Here is a 25820-nt window from a genome sequence, read left to right on the forward strand (position 1 = left end):
AACAGGGCCTTTCTGTGTGGAGTCTGCATGTTCTCCTCGTACACGCGTAAGTTGCTCCTAAAAACATCTTATAGGGATTAGTGATGTGTGTTCGTGAATGAATGGTGGTGGTCAGATGTGTGCAGTCGCTTCTGGTTAGAGGTAAGATTTTAGGCCCGAGCCCGAGATTTCCCACATGACAGTCGGGTTTGGGCTTTTTTTTTTTCATTTTTATTAATGTCATTATAATCTTTAATAAAAATCTATGCTATAGGCTTAGTATATTAGATACAAAATGTGGTTATACGCAATGTAAAATGGAGTCCAGGAGGGAGGTGGTGCAGGTGCGGGGGCGGGCACACGTGCTGCTGTGTTTAAGCAGCAGGGTCAGGCTTTGATACCGGCGCCACACAGAGAACATCACTCTTCACTCTTTCTCTCAGGACAGCACTTAGAAATAAGTATAATACGTATAAATAAGCAGTTTAGTTCCTGTTACTGCGTAAAAAGTAGCTTTTGTAAATGCAGCGCGTTGCTACTGAAGAACGTGGCGGAGGAGGAGGAGAGAGAGACGGAGACACTGAGCTGTGGCTCGGACATGTAACCTGCTCCCCTGCCCAGGTATGTGCGCTACTGCTGCGTGCACATGTGCCGGCACGCATCTCTACTGTCCACATAAACTTACATTCCATAATCTCCTTCACCAAGTACCATCCTGTCTTTTACTTATTTGATCTTGAATCATATTTATTGTTTTTCATTCTACATTTTTAAAACTGGCTTTACTTTCATTCCCTTTTCATAGAATCTCTGTATTTGTCATTCTAGGTTTTATCCGACTTCAACGACTGTTACTTTTTTGCCATGAGTGCTAATTTGTTCTCTGAGCAGCACTTTGGGGACTGGGGCTGGCGAACGCCACGCTGCTGATACTGTGCTATACTCTGTGGCTTCAAACATAACGTGACCAACTTTGAATTAGAACTTTTGTAGCAGCCTATTGTTTGTCTCTTTGCTCTCTTCAAGCTGACCCTGATGTGGTGATGGCCAAAGCGGTCAATAGTTCTGATCATTTCTCATAGTCATGTTTCATAAGGACAAGAATACGCCGCACCTGTAATGGAAATACTTATTCAATGGCGTTTTGACGGAGCCGTTCGATACGTTTGAGTGCAGATTTAGTTGCATTATTGATACATCTTCCTGTTTGACGAGTGTTCATTATTTAATGGTAGAGCAGGTTGGATGTTTGAGTCATAATTCATAAATATGACCATGACCAGTTAGCAATAAAGACAAAAGTCCTAATCACAGACTGAATCTGGAGGATCTTAGAATGATCGTCTCCAGTCAGTCTTTCATCTGTTACATCATTGGGCTTAAAGTGCAGACTCTCAGCTTTAATTTGAAGCTATTCATTCCAAAAGGGAAGATGAAGATGAAGACGAAGATTTCAGGAATTACAGCTCCTTAAATCTTAAAGTCAGTACGTACTTCAGCTAAATGTTTTCCATTTCAAATCCAGCGTAGAAGCCCTGGTTAAATGAGTGCTTAACAAAAGTGTTCAACATAGATTAGTCGTTTAATGTTGAGTATTTTTCTCTGGTGTTTTCATGTAACGCGCTTTGGTCTGCCAGGTGATTGTCCAAAGCAGAAAGTCCAGTGCTAGTTTCAGTTTCTGTCCCGTTGCTTTGGAGCAAAACGACACAGATGTAATTCGAGGGGCTGTAATTCCTGAACTCTTTCTCTGATTTGGAAGTGAATATCCTCAAATTTAATCTGAGAGTCTGTACTTTAAACCCATTTCCATGATGGATCTGTAGCCTGGAGAACGTTTGCGAAAGAAAATCTTTGTCGCCTACTGAGGTGTTCTTTTGTGAGTGAAACTCAAACCATTCAGAATCTGATTCTTAAAGTGCCTGAGAGTTTAAAGCTTTTGTAAGTATGACATATTTAGATGAATAACTTCTGTTGTCATTTTATTGGGAAGAAATGTTTGAATTTTGAAGCTATAGATAGTGGTAAAGTTCCCATGACTTAACATGGTTATGTTTAAACGAACAGGCCACACTGTGATGTGTTCTTCCCTGAGCTTAGACGAGTTCATACGTACCTGTCTGGTCTTTGTGCCCATGGAAGAGCTCGGTCGCTTCTAACTTCACCCCCGTTTGGAGCTATAGGAATATACTGGGAGAGGCCAAATGGTAGCAACATCTTTGGTTGTTTTGCGTGACTGAGGGCACACACAAAGACCAGACAGGTACGGATCAACTTGTCTAAGCTCAGATATGAACATGTCTCAGAGTGGAAAAACGGTGGCCTGTTGCTTTAAAATTTAAGTTTAAAATGGTTTGCCTCTATCTATGTCACTTCCTGTTAGTGTCTAATAAGGAAGTGAATCTATAAACATCACAAAAATAGTCAAACTAAACAAAGCTGGCTATTTTTATATATATATAATTGTGTTAAAGGCACTATACGGTACAGTACTTTCCTCCACTACATGTTCCAGCCATGTAATGCGAGAGCTTAACATGGAGACTGCAGTTACGCATAAGACCTGTGGTGGCAGTAGTGAGCATAAATGATCAACTTGCATCTAGTCTCTTTAAAGGAATAGGCCACCGTTTTTACATACTGAGATATGTTCTTACCTAACCTTAGACGAGTTAATATATCCCCGTCTGGTCTTTGTCCGTGCGCTCTGTCACGCAAACGGAGCACATACGCAGCCTCTCCCACATGTCATATGGCTCCAAAAGAGCTCACGATAGAAGCTACCAAGCTCTTCCACGTGTTCCCTATTTAAATAAAGTTACGTGAAGTGTTTTCATGCGAAGTATATTTACACAGAAATGTAACATGTCGATTTTATAAGCAGATAAAAAGGGGGACTATATTGTGAGGCGTAATGATACGAGGAGCAAAACGTCCGCGCAGTAACTCCTAAAGGTTATTGACGGAAGTGAGCGGGGGAAGTCTTTCTTCCGCTTTCATATCTCAGTATGTAAAAACGGTGGCCTATTCCTTTAAAGAGTAACTAAACACCGAACCTTTTTTTTTTTGCTGACATACAGTGTAAATGGGTGTGGAATAGAGTTATGTGAGTTATGTTTTAGCAAAGATTGTGTCTAATTTGTCATATGCACTTTAAAGGTGCACTATGTAACTGATTATGGGGGACAGAGTGAATAGCCTGTTTGTGTGAGTGACCCTGTAGTGACCCAGCGGCTGCATGGGGAACATGGCGCCTTTTTGTCCCAGTTGTTTCTGCTAAGGTTTCAGGTACATTTTTAACTGCCTATTAAGGAAGCGTTTGTGAAGGCTCTCATTCGTCCAGGAAGTATTTATCATGTCGTTCCATTTAGGAAAGGAAATGGTCCTCTTACATTTGTGGGTCAAAAGACAGTTATGTGCTGCGTATTGTGTACAGATCACAAACCCGGAGGTAGCGCTGATGCGTTAGCAGGATCCGTGTTGTTTATTTCACGGCTAAAGAGCAGCTACAAAACGGCCTTGATAACCTGGTATGATCTCAGCTGTGAGTGACATCATGTGTGTCCAGCGTGATGTCAGCGCGAGGGGCCTCAGCTGAGGAGAGCGCATTGAGGGGGGACGAGGACCCTATGGAGAACAGGCACACCCCCTCAGCACCATGCTGCGTCATCCACTGTCTGCTCCCAGTGTGTTAAGTCGAGTGCCGACACACTTCTCACACTCACCACGGCGGGGGGAGGGGCCGGGGGTCTGTCCATCTGAGGAAATAAGAAACTAATACTATGGATACTGGGAAAAGTTATCCAATCACTTTTATTTAAATCCCCCAATCTTTGTTACATAATCAGAAGACAGACAAAAAAACACATCAGAACACCTTTTGTTGGAATGATACTTGCTTCAAAAAGCAGTTCCTCTTCTTGGAGACACAGAGGACTTGGTCTTTTTGATACATGTTTCATCCTCCATCTCTGAAGGTGGATGGACCACAGTGTCGTCATCTTCATCCAGCTCTGAAGCTATTTCCTCCTTCAAAATGACAAAATAAACACCTAAAGGAACAGGCCACCGTTGCTGCGTACCTGTCTGGTGTTTGTGCGTGCCCGCAAAGACCAGACAGGTACGCATCAACTCGTCTAAGCTCAGGTAAGAACAGATCTCAGTAAGGAAAAACTGTGGATACTTTCACTCGTACATGGTTACTGCGAGTACAAGTACTAATACTCCTCTTTGATAATGCAGGATTTCCTCGACTCCATAATCCCAACATCAGGGGCCCACCTCCGTGTCATAATGTTTGTGCCTGTCCCGGGGCCATTACCAGGTCATCCCATTGTCACCGTGCCCTGTCCACTTCCAGGAGACATCCATCACACAGGGACCCCCCTCCCCTTTAGCTCATTCTGCCTAACCCCAGGGGAGGGGCCTAATGAGGGCCCATAGCTCCACCCGTCTGGGCCGTCTGGTGATGGGCCGCACCTGCACCCCTCTCACCGCGGGACCCCAGCCAAGGCTTTTCCTTCTGTGATTACGTTTGGGCGGCTTTAAAGACTGTGATATCAGTAAAGACAAAGCATTTCAAACAGAAATGTCGCTGTTATTAAGGCCTTAAAGGGGAGGTTTTATGCTTTTTACCAAAAAGCTGGTTCCCCACGCTTATTCATTCACAAATACTAACCAGTTTGGTATCCACGTGTAGCACGAAAGGTTGTGACAAAGTGGAGCAAAGGGAGGGGAGTGGGTGGGGCTTAGGGGGAGATCGCTTGGTTTCAGTGTAAAGCGGTGATGAAGATGGGTTTGCATTATGAAGCATTGCTTTTGCTGCTGCCGACAAAAGTTCATCAAATCTCAGCCAAACCTGCAGTAGGTTGTAGTAGTAGTAGATCACTAGGGCTGGTTTTCAATACCGATGCCATTGACACATTGACACATTGACACATTTACAATATCGGGTTTCTCCAATGTAAAGAAATGTGTGAAAGATTGGGAATACTTCAGGGAAAATTGGGCAAAATGAGGGGAGAAAATTAGGAAAATGAAAAATTGGGGAAAAATTGAAGAAAAATGGGAGCCGCTCATCCTGCGAGTAGGACATGGGATGGATCTGTTGGTTTGATGACAATCTCCTCAAATATCTTCTGTCATGAGGCTATTCTTTCACTCTTTTACTTCTTTTAAAGAAGTCAAATGAACCTGGGTGACCTCAGTGTTGTGAATAGAGAGCAGGCCGTGGTCATGCACATGTCATGGTCATCACACCCCCGCACAAAGCGCTCCACCTCTGACGTGCACACTGATGTATCCATGTGTCCGGGACTCCCAGGGTGCCGGTGTTCAAATATATTTTGATGTAATTCCTGCTGGGAACAGTTGCTTTTCAGTGACTTTTAAGGTCTAACTGTGACACTGCGCTCTCCTCTCCTCAGACCTGACCCTGAACGCTCCGCAGAGTGGCTTTAAGAAACCAAACATGTCCTGAATTTGACCATAACATCCTCCTCCCCCTGTGTGCGGGGGCTGTATGGGTATGAATATCAAGCACATGCACACATATATGAATTGTAAATGAGGCGTGCCGGGACGTCCCGCCCTGTCAGGCCGTGTCCAGTGTGATGTTTCAAGGGCTAATTTAAACAAATGCACCACAGATGGGACACTGCGGCTTTAAAGGGAGGCAGCAGAGCTCTGTGCTGGGCTCTGGGAGTTTACACACAAATATGAATATGATACACCATGTAGCACCATGTAACACCGTGTAACACTATGTAGCACTGTGTACCACAGTATAACACCATGTAACACCATGTAACACCGTGTAACACTATGTAGCACTGTGTACCACAGTATAACACCATGTAACACCATGTACCACAATATAACACCATGTAACACCATGTAGCACCATGTAACACCGTGTAACACTATGTAGCACTGTGTACCACAGTATAACACAATGTAACACCATGTAACACCGTGTAACACTATGTAGCACTGTGTACCACAGTATAACACCATGTAACACCATGTACCACAATATAACACCATGTAACACCATGTAGCACCATGTAACACCGTGTAACACTATGTAGCACTGTGTACCACAGTATAACACCATGTAACACCATGTACCACAATATAACACCATGTACCACAATATAACACCATGTAACACCGTGTAACACCATGTACTACCATGTAACGCAATATAACACTATGTATCACCATGTACCATGTAACAACATGTACTACCATGTAACACAGTGTAACACCTTGTAACACTATGTAACACCGTGCAACACCACGTAGCACCATGTAACACCGTGTAACACTATGTAGCACTGTGTACCACAGTATAACACCATGTAACACCATGTACCACAATATAACACCATGTACCACAAAATAACACCATGTAACACTGTGTAACACCATGTAACACCATGTACTACCATGTAACGCAATATAACACTATGTATCACCATGTACCATGTAACAACATGTACTACCATGTAACACAATGTCCGACTACGTAACACCATGTAACACAGTGTAACATGTGGTCATACCGCCTTTGCTATGCCCAATCCCGTCAGACCTTGGAAGCTAAGCAGGGAAGGGCCTGGTCGGGACTTGGATGGGAGACCGTTTGGGAACACCAGGAAGCCTAGCGAATGTAGTGAGTGTGTGAGTGGTTGGTGGTGGTCGGAGGGGCCGATGGCGCAGACTGGTTGCCTCGCTTCCGTCAGTCTACCCCAGGGCAGCTGTGGCTACAATAGTAGCTTACCACCACCGAGTATGGAGTGAATGAATAATGCAATGTAAAGCGTCTTTGAGTGTCCAGAAAAGAGCTATATAAAACCAATGCATTATTAACACCTTGTAACACCATGTAGCACCATGTAACACCGTGTAACACTGTGTAAAGATACCTCACAGCATACAGCTCAGGGATGAAGTGGAGTGTGGATCAGACTCATAGTCTGATCCACACTAAAGGCATCTTTAAACTTCTGTTGAAGTTTTCTTGAGTTTTCTATTACTTCAAGTTTGAATATGGAATATGGAAATATTCTGTAAAATATTTTCAGGGACCAAAACAGATTTATAAATAGAGCTTTAAAAGTTTGTGTTTATTTGGGAAGCGTTTCTGTTTCTGTGTCCATTTCCCCGGCACACACTGTCCGAGATGACGATTGAAGTTTAACTACAGAGTACAGACGATGACTCAAGAACCTTCATCGAGGATGGAAGACTCCTGTACGACTGAGAGTTTACACAGACCCATTGTTGGTGCGTCAGACAGGCATATGGCAGCCTCCAGCGGCAGCCACAGCCCTGCTGAAGATACAGAGGCTTTTAGTGCATCGTTTGCTCTTTTATATGGAAAAGCAGGTACAGTAAGTACAGAAAGGACATACTTCTTCAAAGCATATTGATCTGGGTAAATGTGGTGCAGGAGCAACACAAAGCAGAGACAAACGACAAAGCCGTTGAATTACAATGTTCCACGTAAATCTGTGGAGCAAAGTTTATTCAGTGAACAATAATGCATGAGAGGATTGTGTAGATTGGACTTTGTCTTTGAGAGAGGTTTGAACACCTGAATGATCCTGGAGCTCTGTTGTCGGGGCTTCGTGCCCCTGGTAGGGTCTCCCATGGCAAACGGGTCAGACAAAGAGCGGTTCAGAAGCCCCTTATGAGAGGCCAACAGGCCCGGTCAGAATCTTGAGGGCGTCCTTCTGTGGACCCACCACCTGCAGGAGGAGCCATAGGGGCTGGTGCAGTGTGATTTGGGCAGCTCCAACGACCCGGAAACGGAAAAGTGGAAGGAAATGGATGGATGGAGTCATTTTGCCTGCAGTCAGCAGCGTACCATCAGATTACCGTGACTGTCTTAAACTGATCTGTCTTTGTTCCGCTGTGCTGTAGTCACTTCCACGTCTCGTTTGGTTCTGTCTCCATCTTTGCCTCTAAAGAAGTGATTTACGGAATCACAAAACGCGTGAAATCCGGACTCTTTAATTGCCTTGATATTGAGTCCTCGTCTGCCCTGGCACACCCCTGTAGTTACCCTTCCCCTCTGGATCAATAGCCCCTGGCCTTGGTCACACCCCCCTGCTCTCTGCGCTCTCTCCCCAGGGACGCGAGCTGGAGTGTGGGCAAAGTCAGGACAAAACACAGGCTTCAAAGAGAGCAGCCGATCTTCCTAATCCACCCCACAATCCTGGCTGCGTCATGTGGCACCTCTGATCTTCACAGCCAGAGCGCCGTCACCTCGTGGAACGCTGACGGGATTTTCTCTGTTGTTATTTCACTTCATCCAAGCAGTTTGAAATCCTGTGGCTGTTTCTTCTTTCATCAACACGACGCTCTCCCATCTATTTTTTCTGGAATTGATTGTGTGATAGATCGAATCTGAACCTGCTTGTGTGTGAGTGCAGTCTAACTGTGCTCAGGTCCAGCTTGGTTCTGGACTTTGGCGCTGGGAGGAGGTGGGCCAGAGCGCGGCACAGTTGCTGATGCATGTGCACACGGATAAGGAGCTGTTTTTGTCACGGTAACAAAGTCAGAACAGGCTGCATTTAGGTCTACAACGTGTGTCCTCCTCATGAATGAAGAGAGCATCAGCGGCAGTCGTCATAATAAACCTTGTGTTTCCGTTTTGCATTGCTGCTTCTCACGTTCAGAGCGTTTCACAAACAGGGCACAAAGCAAACTCTCAGCCGCTCCAAGAATCCGGCCACTGTAGCAACTGTTCCAATAAGCTACAATGTCCTCGCAACTACTGTAGAACCATGCAACTTCTCCACAGCCAAAGTGACAGTTTCTGATCAAGTGAATCCTTTTTATTTGTTCAATTTGCACATTCGAGTGATGTCCAGTGCTGGTTCAGCCTGATTCGAGGTCTCAGCGAGGGCTGCCGCCTCACACTCATCTCAGACCGGACTCTGCGGCGAGCGGCCCGTGGTCCTTACGCAGAGCGAGACGTGCCTGTGAATGTGTGACTTTTACAAAGATAAGTTGGTCATTAATAATCTCTCCCAGTGTCCTGTACTTATACAGCATGTCAGAATAGAAACAGTTACAACACTAGATTCGATGTATGATGACTTTGTTCTCTTTATCTCTGTGTAGGCGACTCACACAACACGGAGCAAAAACTGCTTTTGTTTTTTTAATTTTGTCCAGATTGTTTCGACTAATAAGGACAATGCCTCTGTCTGTCGTTGATGACCTTCAGGAATGAACTTTATGTCTCAGATTCTCCTCTGTGAGAGCGGACCTCACATCATCAGGGTGATCCTCCTGCCGTTCATTTGGCTTCAGTAAAACCGTCAATGAAGTGATGATGATTGATGGATGATTGATGGATGATGGATGATGATGATGGATGATGATGATGATGATGATGATGATGATGATGATGGCTTACACTTGTATTGCACTTTACAAGCCTGTATTACCAAGTTTCTCAAAGTGCTACACTGTCGTCATTATTCATTCACTCCATACTCGGTGGTGGTACTGCTAGCCACAGCTGCCTTGGGGTAGACTGACGTAAGTGAGGAAACCAGTCCGCGCCATCGGCCCCTCCAACCACACTTACTACAGTCACCCAGGCTTCCTGGTGTTACCAAACGGTCTCCATCCAAGTACTGACCAGGCTGCCCGATCCCGTTAGACCTTGGGCGGTGTGGCCAAGTGAAGTGAGTGACGAGGCAAAAGATGGTAGATGTTCTGCTCTTGTGGAACAAAGACTTGGCATCTAGGGTCTTGTCTGGTTTTATGCTCAGGGAGACTCCACAGACTGGAGCTCACTCAGCCATGAGGGCATTCATTCGTCTGTATTAACACATTTTTTATTGTCTTTCATTTTACTCAACATTGTGGTCAAGTGTGTCACCTCTAAATGTGCAGTAGTCGACTGGTCCAGATGCTTAGAATACCCATAGGAACAAGGCAAGATCTGTAAAAGTACATTTTGTGGCCCACCCTACTGTTCAGAGATGGGTTATGGAGTGTGAAAACATGGAGGACAGTTCTGTGTTCCCTCTGTCCTTTTGTATTATTCATAGACAGCCTATCCAAACATATTTATAGAGCCGCTCTGGGATTAGGGAACGCAAACAGATGGAAGGTCAGTAAAGATGAACTAAATATTGGCCAATATTATTTCCCAAAGGAGACATTAGCTGCGAGGCAATAAGGCAGCGCGAACACCACTGGCAATTACAGACAGTGACCACGTGAAGCTTTATGACGCTGTCACGGTATATGTGGATAATACAACCTCTTTGACGTGACATTGTGATAGTCGTCATTTGGATCCACCCCTCTTACTAAATAAAACATCTAAACAGAATAAAGTGAGCACAGTACAGATGGCATCTTTGGGAACGTCCATAAAAGATCACGTGCTAGAGGGAACCATAATGCTGCTGTTAGCTTCATGCTACTGCTAACTGCTAGCTTCCAGTGCTGGTTTTTCATTTCCGGCGGACTGTGGAAACATCCCAAATGAGCTGATTTTGACTGGACTTTATCTGTGTGTGATACATGTGCTTATGCTTCAGTTAGCGTATGTAGGAAGTGTCTGCGGGCGCCGCCATCTTGTGTTCATGGTCAGACAACAGGTCTAAATTTAATTCATATAAAGATATTTATGTAACATGTAACATTATGTCGAGACGCTGCAGGTGAACAGGGAAACTTTATAAATATCAATTTGAAACTTTTGTTGTAGATTAAGTACATGAATATGAGGATGTCATGTTTTCAGAGAAACACTGAATCAGTGAAAAATTAAACATGTTACTGTGAAGATTAGTTTTTTACTTTTTTTGTTTCCAGGTAAAGGTTTATATGTTTAGAGTCCAAACTGGCCCAAAACCTGACAATAAAAGAACAGTCTTGTCTGTAGTGTCTCTCCTTAAACATATTGTTCAGCTTCATTTCTTGTTCATCGATTAGTTGTTTCAGCCCTCATACGGAAACAGCACTTCTACTATAGTTCTACGTTTTATGTTGTAAAATGTAAAATATTTACTAATGAGCTTGAGTGAATGGAAGACTTTGATGCACCGAAGCAACTAACTAGTATACTACTATCTTACCAATCATGGATTCATCGCTCAACTGTCAAAGACACATAAACATGTATTTTTCCAAACTTTCCCCCACATAAAGATGAAGCGGCTTCACTTGTGCCGATGGAGTCGATTTAAAGTCGATGTTTGTGTGAGGACTTGGTCTGCTCAGAGCTGCACATGAACGGCTCTGACTGGGACTATCCAGAGAGAGTCCTTTTATGTTTATTTCCAAACTCATTTCAACTATTGGATTTGGCAACAATATGAGCTCATTCTGTTTCCTGATTGGACCATTTCCAGAGACCCAGACATAATAATTACAAACTTTACAACAAACAAACTCTATAAACCCTAACTTCTGGACGACTTCATAAACAAAGTCATGTATAAACTGTATATAAGATAAGATAAGATAAGATAAGATAAGATAAGATAAGATAAGATAAGATAAGATAAGATAAGATAAGATAAGATAAGATAAGATAAGATAAGATAAGATAAGATAAGATAAGATAAGATAAGATAAGATAAGATAAGATAAGATAAGATAAGATAATCCTTTATTGATCTCACAAAGGAGAAATTCACTTGTTACAGTCGGCGTTCAAGAAGATCACTCAGAGTTAATAAAGTGCTGCTGATACAGAGATTATTGCACATGTTACTTTACAGTCTTATTGTACAGTCTGACACTGCACTGAGGGTGTCTCAGTCTGCCACTGAGAGAGCTGCTCAGCTCTTCTACAGTCCCGTGCAGTGGGTGGGAGGTGTTGTCCATGATAGAGGTGAGCTTGGCTAACACCCTCCTGGTGTTTATAAACAAAATTTACAATCAAAGTCATTTATTAACTGTATATAAACGACTTTGTTTATAAACAAAGTTCATAATCAAAGTTATTGATGACTCAAGAACCTTTAATGACATTAAATTGTCATTTTTGCTCTTTTTGACCCTGCCGTAACTTAGCTTTCAAATAAGGCACTGCACTATCCTATAGGTTGCAAACAAAAACGCAAAAAGGTTAAGGAAAAAAGTGACTAAAAATATGAAAATGCAACAAAATTGTGACAAAAAACGTGCTGGAAAAGCAACAGAAACACGACTAAAAAGTGATGAAAACGTTATGCAAAAGCATGAAAAACGTGAAATAAATGCACCGACAACGTGACAAAAAGGCTCAGCTCAGTTTTGTCGGTCTTAGCTTTCAAATGAGGAGTCACAATAGCCTATAGGCGTGAGCTCCGGTCAGGAAGCTTTTAGATTTGGGTTTTGTAAGGACAACTGGAGAAAATGCGCTCGCTTAAGGTGAGGGTTAAGAGATTTCTAAAATAGTGGTCAACTATTTCAACAATCACTGAGTTGTGGATGAATCGATTATTTCAGCCTGAACTATACAATCCATTCATTGTTTCTCTCTTGATCTTTGAAATCATGAGCATGTTAAAGCAAAGGAACATCCATGTGTGGGTTGGAGCTCTCACAGTGAGCTGCTGCTGCTCGGACACAGGAGAATGTGATTCCAGTCCATTATGAGAGCAGGGCCTCTCTAACTCAGGACCACTGGGTACTGGAGCCTTCTGACGCAACATCTTCAACAAGTCGTCTTCTGTACTCTGTAGTTGAAGCGTCCAATGTTTCACCTCTCATCCAAAAGCCTTCGTCAGCGACACTTAAGTTCCGGTTCAGCCCCTAGCCCAGGTAAGCTGGAACTTTAGTACAGCTGAGAGCCTACACAGACTTCTTACGGAACAGCTTGACACTTGCCTCGGGCTGGGAGGTTCATGGAAATGTGACCGTGCTGCCCATCGTGCTGCAGTGCTCTGGTCTGCTCTTCCTGGGTTATATTCACTTTGTTTGTATGCTGTGTCCTCTGCATTTGACCCGTCCTTCGATGCCGGCGATGGGAGTGCTGCACTCGGGGACCATGATGTGGAGCCGCCTATTGTACATGTTTTTAGTGGTAGGGGAAACCGGAGTACCCGGAAAAAACCAACACAGACACGGGGAGAACATGCAAACTCCACACAGAAAGGCCCTGTCCAGGTGGAAATTGAACCACAGGGCTACCGTGCCGCCACAATGACATTTGATCATTTTGACTGGTCTGAGACATTCTGGCTCCTTCTTTTGCAGCAATAACTGCTTTTCTGTAGTTGCAGATTAGACACAACGATCAGGATGAATCTTGGACCATTCCTCTTTACAAAACTGCTGCAGTTTAGCGAAGATTCCCGGGTTCACTTACTTTCCCCTCCCTGTCCTGTGAATGTCTACATGTTATGGTCAATAAAAATATATAACATGTAATTGTTTGGGTGGTATTAGCTTCAGCAGACACTGTTTACTCATTATTATGATTTTGATGAAGATTAGATGACATTTTATGACCAGTTAAGGCAGAAATGTGAGAAATTCCAAAGTATTCACATAAATTTTCCTCCCACTGTCCATATCCCCCTGTGATAACTCTGGGGTAGGTACAGTTTATGAAACCTGCCTTTCCCGCCTTTATGTCCTTTTTTGAATCTTGTGCAGCATCATGGATAATCTGTTGAATCCTGAGCATAAGAGATCAATCAATATGTTATGTCTATGGTTATATTGCCTCAAAGTTTTTGTTTTATTCATTGTCACTTCTATTTACGGTGGCTTGCTTCCTGTTCTTCTTTGATTGGACATTTTCCTCGACTCTTTGTGCCCCTTGACTGTTGTGTAAAGCGTGTGTGTATCAGTGCAGACAGTGAGTCTCCTCTGCCCAGCGTCAGGAGGCTAAGTGCTGTTAAACGCCGCGCACTCGCAGCGGATCAGATGAAACCTTCCGGGTGTGTGTCTCCGCGGCGGCCGGGTGGGTGGGTATCGATGCGGGCTAGGGTTGCTGAAACGTGAGCCGATGAGGACAGAGGGAGCGTCCTGTCCCCGCGGTGTCCCAGGACTGTCCCCTGGGTCGCGCAGGGTAAAGCGGCGGAGGGGCTTAAGGTGTCCAAGCCATGAGCTCATTGTCAGAACCAGATCGTTCCTTTCCTTAACCTCTTAACCCCCGCCTGAACAGAGCCTTAACAGAACCGTTTTACCCAAATCTAGAAGCTTCTCGACTGGAGCTTACAGCCTATAAGCCAGAGTAATGCCTCATTTGAAAGCTAAGGCCAACAAAATTGATCTAAGACTTTCCTTGTGTCCTTGGTGCTTTTTCATCACTTTTGTCGCCTGTTTTATTGCATCTTTGTCACTTCACAGCAAACATTCATTTCCAAAAATAAAAGTTTGCATTTGATCCTTTATTTGGTCAGATGCTCAGCTTTTAAGTAATCCTGTCCTGCCAGTATTCAGATATAGATATACAGTGCCTCTCGAAAGTATTCATACACCTTGAACTTTTGCACACTTTGTCATGTTTACAACCCTAAACATAAAGATTTTATTTTGATTTTTTTTTTACTGAACATTCCCACACAAGTAACAGACAACTGTGAAGTGAAAGCGAAATGATACATGATTCTGTTATTTTTCATAAAATAGAAAAGTGAAAAGTGGGGCTTGCATAAGTATTCATACAGCATTTTCTGAGTGCATTAAATTGCCTTTATAACATTCCTAATGACTCCAGAATGTTCACACCTTGGCCTAACCATTAAATAGAGGCACCTGTGTGTAATCTACTCTCAGTATAATTTCAGCTGTTCTGTGAGGGCCTCAGAGCTGTGGTCGGAGTGTATTGGTCACTAAACAGCATCATGAAGGTCAAGGAGCACCAGAGAGGTCAGGGATAAAGCTGTGGAGAAGTTTAAAGCAGCGTTAAGTTATACAAAGATTTCCCAAGATTTAAACATCTCCCGGAGCAACTGTTCAATCCATCATTCAGAAATGGAAAGAGTAAAGCACCACTGCAGACTTACCAAGACACGGCCGTCCACCTAAAGTAACAGACCCAACAAGGAGAGCACTGGTAAGAAATGCAACCAAGTGCCCCAAGATAACTCTGGAGGAGCTGTGAAGTCCTGCCGCTGAGCTGGGGGAATCTGTACATGGGACAACTATAAGTCGTATCTACACAAATCTGGCCTTCATGGACGAGTGGAAGAAGAAAGCCATTATTGAAAGGAGGCCATAAGAAATCCCGTTTGAAGTTTGCTAGAAGTCATATGGAGGACACAGCTCCATGTGGAAGAAGGAGCTTTGGTCAGATGAGAGAAAAATGTAACTTTTGGCCCCAGGGCAGAGATTCACCTTCCAGCAGGGAGCCTAAACACAAAGCTAAATCTACAATGGAATGAATAAAAAAAATAAAAAAAAAATAAACATATTAATGTGTTAGAATGGCCCAGTCAAAGTCCTGACCTAAGTCCTATTAAAAAAAACTGTGGAAAGACCTGAAAACTGCTGTTCTCAAACACTCTCCTCTCTCCTCTTTTTTTGAGTTGTCTTTGTCCGAAGGCCTTAAGAACAAATGTGTGTCTAAGAATGTGATGATTGAGGCCCATTGTTCTTCATTTCAGAGGTAATGTGATCCATTTTTTTAAATCGCTGCTCTCTAAATCAGTGGTTCCAACCTTTTTGTCCCACCTACCCCATGAGGCAATCGTTTACTCCCAGTACCCCCTAATTCCAGAATCTTGGCAGGAGTGTTACGTTCAACATAGAGCCAGAACGCCCTCAAAGTCAAACCGACTAAAAAACTAAATGAAAACTAACTTTTTTTTTAACTAATATTGAAATTCTACTCATTCACACTCACACTCTCCTTTTTTAATCTGAGGTCAGTCCCTGTACCCTGGTTGCTTTAAATGATTTACATGAAACAGCAGAAATGTGATATATATGGAATAATGATAAAACATTATAGTGAATGAGAAGGATTTTCCCGCCGCCCGGGTCAGTGCTGTCAGAGCCTGGTTAAAGCAGAGACCACATCAGCCCCATTGTCTCCGGAGTGATGCCCCCGCCGTGAGCAGGGGGCCGCGGGTCAGGTGTACGGCAGGTGTGCGGCAGATGTCCCCGGTCTCCGGGCGCTCCTCGGGGGCCCCGCGCAGTCATTTATCTCTAAACGAGTCCCATCTGCCCCCAATGCCGTCAGAGAGATGAGAGGAGGGAGAGAGGGAGGAGAGCGCAGCAAGACGCCCGGGTTTAACTCGGAAACCACAGGAGATCCTTCGTAACGTCTTAGAGGGATCCACTCGCCCAAACACACGGCTGAACACACGGCTAAACACACGCAAGCACACGCCCAAACACTTTATAGTCACTCTCCAGATAGATAGATAGATAGACTTGTTTTTTTAAAAGTCACAAAATAAAAATAAAAAAAATCATGAACTACAGAAGCTTCAAATACTTTCTCAACACTATGATTGTTCCACATCTTCTGTATGGCATGTGGAGCTGGTCCCAGGCATTTATCAAAACCCTTTAGAATAAAAGAGCCTTAAATATTTATTTTTTATTGATTTATTGATTTATTTATTTGATAGGGACAATGCATATTGATGAACAGTTGCACATGAGCACTGTAAATATGCCAGATTATAGCAGGGATGCTAGTTTCCATCTGTAGTCCCTAGGCAGGCAGCACATACACAATTTACAAATTACAATTAACATAATGTGACAACAATAAATGCAGTAACAATTAAAAGTGTTCACATGCCTGGTTTTCCTTTAGCCACAGTTTAAAACATGCTTTAAAAGTGGCCAGAGTTGGAGTCTCTCTGACTGATAAAGGGAGACTATTCCAGTACTTGGTGCCTTTTACAGAGAGCACAGTCTGTCCAAAGGAGGTTCTCCTGTGTGGAACCTCACAGTCTCCTCGAGCTGATGCCCTGGTGCCCATGATCCCACTAACAGACTTTGGCTTAATGAAATCCTGCAATGGAGGTGGAGCAAGTCCATGCAGTACTTTATATACAAGGCAACCATATTTAGTTGAAAGGAGAACGGTTTCTTGTCCAAGATTTTTATGGCTTTTTTAAAAAGAGACTCTATTGGTTTGAGTGTTGTACCAGCAGCAGTGACCATGTGGTTATACAAGACTCTACATGAGACAGAGTGTAAAAACATTCGGGCCGCATACAGAGACATAAAGGGTCTTACCTGTCTAAAATTTGCTACTTTGAAATTAACAGTTTTAGTGAGTCGTTTAACATGTTTATTTCATATTCATGATAAAAAGCCTCGTCAGGTCCATCACTGTCACATTTCTGTTCTGTGTAAAATAATCCGTAACGAGATGTTTCCCCTCTTGGTTGTGTGTTCAGGACCATGATGCCCAAAGCGTTGGAGGGGCAGGTCGTCATGGAGAAGACGCCGCGGTACTTCGTTACCATGGATACACCGGAGCGAGTCCACGCCATGTCTGGGCAGGTGAAGCTGATCGTGGTGGTGAGGGACCCGGTGACCAGGGCCATCTCGGACTACACCCAGATCATCTCCAAAACCCCGGACATCCCTGCCTTTGAGAGCCTGGCCTTCAAGAACCAGAGCACAGGTGGGAGGAGCTTCTTCCTTCATTAAAAACCTGGATTTAGCATTGTTGCAATTGCATTATGGTTGAGTAATGCTAAGAATGTTTGTTTATAAAGTCCTAGGACTCATTCTGATCATGTAAGTGCTCAAATTGCTAAATTGCTAAGTATATGTTAGCATCATGTTGACAATAATCATGATGTATGAGTGTGGACGACAGCATTAGCCAATCAGAGAAACACATGGCTTGTTTGTATCAAAACAAACTGTCACTCTCTCCTCACTGCAATCTTACAGTTTGTTACTTTAAAAGGATAATGAACTTTATTTCAATGTAATGTTGAAAGGCTCTTAAGGTGGAATGGGCTTCTTATTGTAAAATGATCAATCCTCTTTTAGGCTATGAACTGTCATAATTCACAGCTTCAGAAAGGTCAGAACTATGTCCAATTAAACATGTAGGACTGAGTATAATGAACAGTCATTTGGATTTGGTTGGTCTTTATAGCAGAGGGCATGAGTTACTGAAAGTTAGCTAACTTTGCTTTTAGCATAGATAGAAGAGATAACCGGTGTTGCATTCAGTCTCATTCATTAGTAATGATCCCGAGTGGTCTGTGAAACTAACATGGCTGCACAATCTCCTCTTACGAAGCCTGCTCCTTAGGGGAAAATTCATGCACTAGATGCTCTAGTAGTGCACCATTATCTAGTGATTAAGAGTTACCGGCGAGGATGGACACTTGGACATAGCCTCTTCATCTACTTGGTGGAATCACTGCTTCAGCTTCAGATAATAATCTACTGTTTCACTTGCAGGTGAGATTGACTCCCAGTGGAGCCCCTTGTGGATCGGCCTGTACGCCCTGCACCTCCAGCGCTGGTTGGACTGGTTCCCCCTGTCCCAAATCCACCTGGTGAGCGGGGAGCGTTTGATCAGCGACCCCGCGGGGGAGCTGGGCAGAGTGCAGGACTTCCTTGGGCTCCAGCGCATCGTCACAGACAAGCACTTCTACTTCAACAAGACCAAAGGCTTCCCCTGCCTGAAGAAGCCGGAGGGCAGCAGCAAACCACACTGCCTGGGCAAGACTAAAGGGCGCCCCCACGCACCCATCGACCCGGAGGTGCTGCAGAAGCTGAGGGACTTCTACAGGCCTCATAATGAACGCTTCTACCAGCTCACCGGGCAGGACTTTGGCTGGCAGTGACAAAGATGGACTTTAGCCAATCAAAAGCACGGAGCTGGAAGGTCAATCCAAGCAAAGCCAACTGTGAGAGTGATGGACTTCTTACAGGCCTTCAATGAAAACCTCCTCCAATTCACGGACTTCGGCTGGAAGCAAAAAAAAAAAATTGAGGCCAAAAGTCCAATCTAATCATAACCTAGATCCAACAAGTCTATGGCTATAGTGAATCATTCTACCAGCTCACCGGGCACGGCACAGTTTTTGGTCAATAAAAACTGTGCAAGAGCAATCCAACTGTAACCAGTCGTTAGAAGCCTGTTTGCAAGGAGCGAGAATACAAACACTACAATATGATCAGAATAAATTCGTAGTGATTGTACTTTGTCAAAAAGATGGAGGAACTTATTTTGTTTTGTTCTGTCCAAGCTGAAAATGGTTCTACAAACTTTGTTCTACAGACCCTCCAACAAAAGGCTCTACCAGCTCTCTGGGTGGGGCCTTGGCTGGCTTTGACAGACATGGATTGGTCAATCAAGAAATAGGGTCTGGGGAAATCCAATCCAGTCGTAACGAAGCTACACCAACTCTGCGACCAACGCGCTTCCACAGACCCACCACAAGCGGACAGGTCTTTGGCTGGTCAAGCACGAACCAGATCAAAAATATAGTCCAGAGAATCCAGTCCAAATACAACTTGGCTCTACCAACTTGGATGCTTCTACCAGTTCACCGGGAAGAACATTGGTGGAACATTGATGTCAATCGAGCAGTTATTTATATGAAAAAGCTTGGCACACATTTTTGACTAGAAGCCTATTTGTTTGCAAGGAGTTGGAATATACTCAGGAAAAATGAACAGCGATTGTCAGATGTCTATGTTTGGATGAACTGTCCAAACAGGCCCCACAACGAAAGGCTGTACCAGCTCACTGGCAGGCAATGGCAAAGTAAATTTTTTGGTCAATCAAGAAATATGGTCCAGGAAATCCAACCCAAATGTAACCTGGGTCACCATTTGTTTGGTTTGCAAGGAGCTAGAACAGAGTCAAGTTGTCAGGCAGAGCATGGGGGCACAATGTTTGATCAGCTGAACAAAAAGAAAATCCACAACTTGTTCGAGAACAGTTAAACAAACGTTGTTGCAGAGGGACTACAACAGACAACATGAGAAAAGGTCCCAGGAGAATCAAAGAAAGGAAAAAGGATGTACAAGTGATGGCACATTTTTTGGAAATAATCCAAATTATGGCTCCAGGGACCGCGACACTCCACAGAATGGGAGGTTTCGTCAGCCAGACGCAAAAAAAAAATAATACAAATGCATAAAAGACTGATTATTTATTTAATTTATATGGTATGAATGGAAGAAAAGGTGTGCGAAGGGTGTGACTTTTTTTGGTCTGTTGAAAAAGCGTGACACGGGAAATCAAATGTAGCCTGTTACGTGTTTTTAGTGGTGACATATGCAAAAATTAAGCTTTTAGCCACGTTACAGCGTTCTCAAACCGGGACTTGTTTTGAGTAATCCTGTTTACTTTGGTCGATTCTTCTTCATCTTCAGCAGCGTTCTAGGTTTCGTGGCGTAACAGATTCTTCTTTGAACAGTATTTAAACCATCCTCTCGCCCGCCTGTGCTCGACCCGCCTTTATCACAGCACCACCGATGTGCTAGCATGCTGCTGGCTAATAATGGTGGCTTGTATTTAGTGTTTACTATGGTTAATTCCCACTGTCTCCAGCAGAGAGCAGTCCAAACATCACACAAGCCCTGACTCATCAAGTGTGTCTTCCATGTACTCCTTTCCGTTACGTATTAACAATGCGAACAAATGTATGAATGTGTGAATGCCTTTAAAGGCGACACACGGCCGGTGAAAACAGTGGTTTCCATAGTTGTTAGTTTTCATGTCAGAGTATTTAAAAGACAAGTAGCTACAACATCGCTCTCGTATTCATTCATAAATGTTGACTTATTTTATCTCCACGTGTCCTGAAGGTTTCCGGAGATGACGTCGCAATCCAAATATGGTCATTTCCTTTCTGGGAGCCACCAGTACAAAAGACCGGAGTAATGTGGTTGCACAAAATGAGGTTTTTGCTCCACTCATGCACCGACCTCACCACTTTAGTCGCTCCTACAGACTTTTTCCCCCTTTTCACGGTCTCGGTTTTATGCCCAAATACAAAGAAAAAAACACTTCCTCAAACAGAGGAGAGAAAATTGGACAAAACGGTAAACTTTGGAGCGAAAAGAAACAATGCAGATAATGTGGTCAGCCAAAATGGCAACTGAATTTAGAACAGTGGTTCCCAAAGTGAGGTCCGGGCCCCCTGGGGGTCCTCAGAAGAACTATAGAGGGGCCCCCAAAGCTTGTTCACAGAACTACAATGAAAGCAGCTTTAAAGAGGCTTTGAGTAGAGTAGAATAGTATTACTCCGGGGCCCCATGACTTTGTGAATGCCTGTTTTAGCTCTTAAAGGAACAGGCCACCGTTTTTCCAGACTGAGACATGTTCTTACCTGAGCCTAGACGAGCTGATCCGTACCTGTCTGGCTTTGTGCCTGTTGAACAGCGTGGTCGCTTCCAACTTCACCCCGTTTGGAGCTATAGGAATACATTAGGAGAGGTCAAATGCTAACAACATCTTTGGTCGTTTTGCGTGACTGAGCGCACACACAAAGACCAGACAGGTACGCATCAACTCGTCTAAGCTCAGGTAAGAACATATCTCAGCATGGAAAAATGGTGGCCTGTTCCTTTAGCTTAAACAGTAAAATGGTTGAGCAGTGTCCACAAAAATTAGATTCAATGCCAATTTAATGCTTTTTAATGACATTTAAGGCCTGGATTTCGGCACTGTCAATTCCATGACTTGTAGGTGTGCAGAAACCCTGCTGCAGTCAGGCCTTTTCCGAAGTGTGGGCAGTGGGCGCTCGTTGGAAACCTTCCCAGTTCTGTGTCTGCAAACCCGGATCAATCTTTCAATGTTTAATGTGGGCAGGGGAAGTTTAAGAGCTCCTGAATAATGAATAGGCCCAAATGGATGGAAGATTGCGGCTAATCTCCTCACTGTCCGACACAATCTGCCCCTCGGTGTCCAACAAGCTTCTCCTGTGAGGCTAATGCCAGACACAGGAAACAATATAAACCTTTGGAGATCTCGCTTTCAAACTGTTGCATATTTCAAATGGTTTTAAGAAGAAAACATCTCACTGTGGAGCTGGTAGCAAGAGGTCAAAGGGGAAATGAGGATGAGTTATACATTGTTAGGGGTGAACAGGGTCGGCGTGTTATTGCACTAAGGTTGTAGACGTTTTCAGCCAGGGATGTTTTTTTGTAGCAGGTCTTAAGTTGATTTCACGGCGTTCAGGTGAAAAATTGCACTGTGTATTTAGAGATGATGCAAACATTAGGCTGATGTTGAAAACAATAAATGATTTTTATGAAAAGGACTGTTGTGGTTTATTATTTTGCACATCAGGGCGTGACATGAGGTTGAGGACTGGAACACAGTATGCTATCAGCATATATAAAGCCTAATCAATGAGAATGTCAGTCTGCTTTTTACTACAAAGCTGTAAAAGTCCAGGTATGAGTCCCAGGACAGGTCCAGTTTAGTCAAGTCATTATTTTTTAAAACACAATAATCTGCGGCATACCCATGAGCGTGATGGTGTCAAATGAAATACATTCAATTTTGATCTTAAAACGACGATGATTGGAAGACCTCGGTCTCAGATATGTTGGACCAAATGATGTGTATCAGAAATAAACACCTGCAATATTGTGCAATTTGAAGCTAAAATGACAGAGTACCATGATGTATTCCTTTGACAAGTAACTGTATTCTAAATACTCTCAAATGAAAGAGTAACTGTACCTGAATACAGTTACTTAAAGTAAGTATTCTAAATACATGTATTGAGTTATTCCACAACACTGGCTTTCAGGAGGAAACATAAGGAGAGTTCGGCCTCTACTGGGTAAACCTTATAACACGTTTATTCAGTTTACCACAAACACACACACACCTGGCTCCACCCATCATTTACATTATTTTTTACAAAAGGTCAAATTAATATGTCTGAGTTTCACCTGCAGTCTCCAACCATTGTATTATTATTATTTTTTGACTGACTTCTTTATTACAATGCATCTTGACCTGCAGTTGACAAATATTAAAACAAAAGACAAAAACACTGTGTTGTCTATTGGAGTGCTCCTTGTTAAATGCAGATGTATTTAGATATAGTTGAGGCGTCATATATGTGCCTAGTTGCCGTGTTAATTTTGATCTCGAGACCCAGTCAAAAAAAAGAATTCAAAAAAAGAATTTAAGACAAATTTAGTCGACTCTGCAGCCGCAATATTCATTATAATCATATTCAATCTTGTTCCTCTCCTTCGTGGAGCTGCTCCACATGAACATGAACTCAGAGCTGTTCCTTTGGCAGAGAAATGACCTGATCTGAGGCTCTTTCAGACTGACAATAGAAGTTTGGATGATTTTAGTCTCTCATCAACACTGATAGTTACATTTACACGGTTGGGGTTGTTACAGAGATATTTAAAGTGGGGGATTATGTCCTAGTGGAGCGAGCGCTGGAGCGATAGCGGATTGTCTGCAGTCTCCAACCATTGTGCAGCTGATGAAGAGCTCTGAGACGGGGGTGAGGAAAGGGTGGAGCACTCACCCCCTCTAGTGGATGAAACACAGATTACATTGTTGTAAACGGTCCTGTGGAAAAGGTGGATCGAATGAACAAATATTTCATAAGATTTCTCTAAAGGCTACACATTCAAAAGAGTATTTCATTCTTGCAGGTTAATAGATGTGTCTGATTCTGATTCTGTTCCAAGTTTGGGTTCACTTTAAAGAGCTGAAGCGGAGATCAACACAAGTCACCACCTGTACCACACGTAAGGTTTTGATCAGGAGACATGACAATTCCTTTATGTTACTTCATTAATAAATCAATATTTTTGTTAAACATAGATTAACTTTGGACATTCTCAAATTCAGTCCATAAAATAAGACCGCAGGTAAACAATGTTGGGGAGAACCTCCAAAATACAACACGTCAGGGCAATGGAGAGGAAGAGCTAGAGCCGTTTCCAAAGGGGAGGCTTGACCGAACCAGAAACCTTTAACAAGGCATTTTTAGATTTTGATTGCTGTAAACTTTCAGGCTAAAGATACTGACGTACCGAGGGGGAGGCGCAGGACCTGGCACGTGGCCGGTCTTGTACACAACGCCCCAAGAGTCCACTGCCGAGGCCACTAAAACACACCTTTGAGCCCAGACAAACATTACACAGACGAGCCCGTGCGCACTCACTCACCGATGCCCGCCACACAGCGCGCCTCGTGGTGGACTGCTCCTCGCAGCTGAGCCGGTTCCTGAATGGTGGATGAGGTCAGGGGTGACGGGTCAGAGAGGGGCAAAGATGATCCTGGGACTAGCGACCCCACATCGCTACACACATAGTGACATCATTAGAGGGCTCAACATTTCCATTTGATGCTTTAATTACACTCAGCATTGTTAACATTGTTATGATCTGCCTGCAGTGGTGAAAGTCATGTAACAGTAAATATCTGTACTTTCTACATCTTTTAAGCTGGTTGCACTACTGTTTGTAGACAAAAGTGGAACAAAATAAAAAGCTTAAAGGAACAGGCCATCGTTCTTCCATACTGAGATGTTCTTACCCGAGCTTAGATGAGTTGATCCGTACCTGTCTGCTCTTTGTGCCCGGGGAAGAGCTTGGTTGCTTCTAACTTCACCCCCGTTTGGAGCCATAGGAATAATGTTGGGAGAGGCCAAATGAGAAAATAGAAGCAATGCACACCAGAAGTACTCTCAGAGGGAAATCTTCATAAATCAAAACAACAGCATCGCACACTCATTTCATTTCATTCATTTCAGTTATTAATTTATTGGATTATTGGATTATGGCTAATTTCCATCCGCAGTCCCATCAGTTGACTCAAGTAGCCGATGTCCAATTTTGAATCAAGGATGAAAACATTTGGGCATAGCCTTCATCAGATTCTTTTTTCATCTTTGAACCACAGTGTGCCAAATGCTAACAACATCTTTGGTCTTTGTGCGTGACTGAGGGCATGCACAAAGACCAGACAGGTACACATCAACTCGTCTAAGCTCAGGTAAGAACATATCACAGTATGGAAAAACGGTTCCTCTAAAGGAAGTAGTTTTGATCATAAACGTAAATAAAACTGCCAACAGTTTTACAAAGTAAAAACTTATCTGATAACTTAAGTGAGCGGGAGCAAAAGGATTAAGTTTTGTCTGTTTTACACAGTGAGTTTACGGTTGACATGGGGACAGTGCTGTATTAAAAATATGTACAAATGAATGAAGCACTGACATTACTGATCCCATGTGAATGCCCATAAAAATGACCTGATGCCCTGGGGAAATTTCCTTTACAGATGTTCTGATTCTAATCCCGTGCGAATTTGGCTAAAGAATGAAATAGTACCAAAGAGATGCAGGCTCCTCCTGCTGGCAGCTGTGGGAATAACATATTAAGAAAAGTCATTTAAAGGCCTTTTGCCAGTAGTGGAATGACATTGGTTTCGATATTTTGGGTTAAACACTGCATCTAATTCTAAAGCATTGTTATTCATTTCATGATCTCTCAGGTGTTACTTCTGTGACCGTGATGCTGAAAAGTGACCCTGCGAGTGAAATGTGTCGATAAACTCGTCCCTGTGAAGAACTGGGACGCTGTGATTATGTGCAGAATAAGTCTGGACACAACATTTTCATTTAGTGCCTTGGGAGAGAGTATACACGACGCAATTGTAGGTCACTCTCTGACATATTAGACACAATATATGCTATTGGATTGCTTATTGGGACACTGACAGGAAGTGACATAGATGAAGGCATCGACCATGTTTAGTCAATGGGAAATGAGTCAAACTGCTATGAACTTTATACCTTATATGTATATATCTTCCCTTCAGCGGCTTAAAAATGAAAATAAAAATCACTGTTCTGCCCAACATCTCTTCATTAAAATGCTTCACTGAAATAACATGATCCCACTAAAGAAGACATGTTTTCAAATGCATT

General features: G+C 43.2%; 1 protein-coding gene across 1 annotated transcript in view; it reads left to right on the forward strand.

Moving 5' to 3' along the window:
• hs3st3l (heparan sulfate (glucosamine) 3-O-sulfotransferase 3-like) overlaps positions 1–18956 on the forward strand; it is a 34595-nt gene extending 15639 nt beyond the window's left edge. Inside the window, exons 2-3 of the mRNA XM_079577993.1 lie at positions 17316–17545; positions 18343–18956. Coding sequence (XP_079434119.1) covers positions 17316–17545; positions 18343–18731 — 619 coding nt within the window. The 3' untranslated portion in view covers positions 18732–18956. The remainder of the gene's footprint in view (positions 1–17315; positions 17546–18342) is intronic.
• Positions 18957–25820: the final 6864 nt, after the last annotated feature.

Source organism: Gobius niger (assembly GCF_951799975.1).
Source record: "Gobius niger genome assembly, chromosome: 19".
NCBI classification, from domain to species: domain Eukaryota; kingdom Metazoa; phylum Chordata; class Actinopteri; order Gobiiformes; family Gobiidae; genus Gobius; species Gobius niger.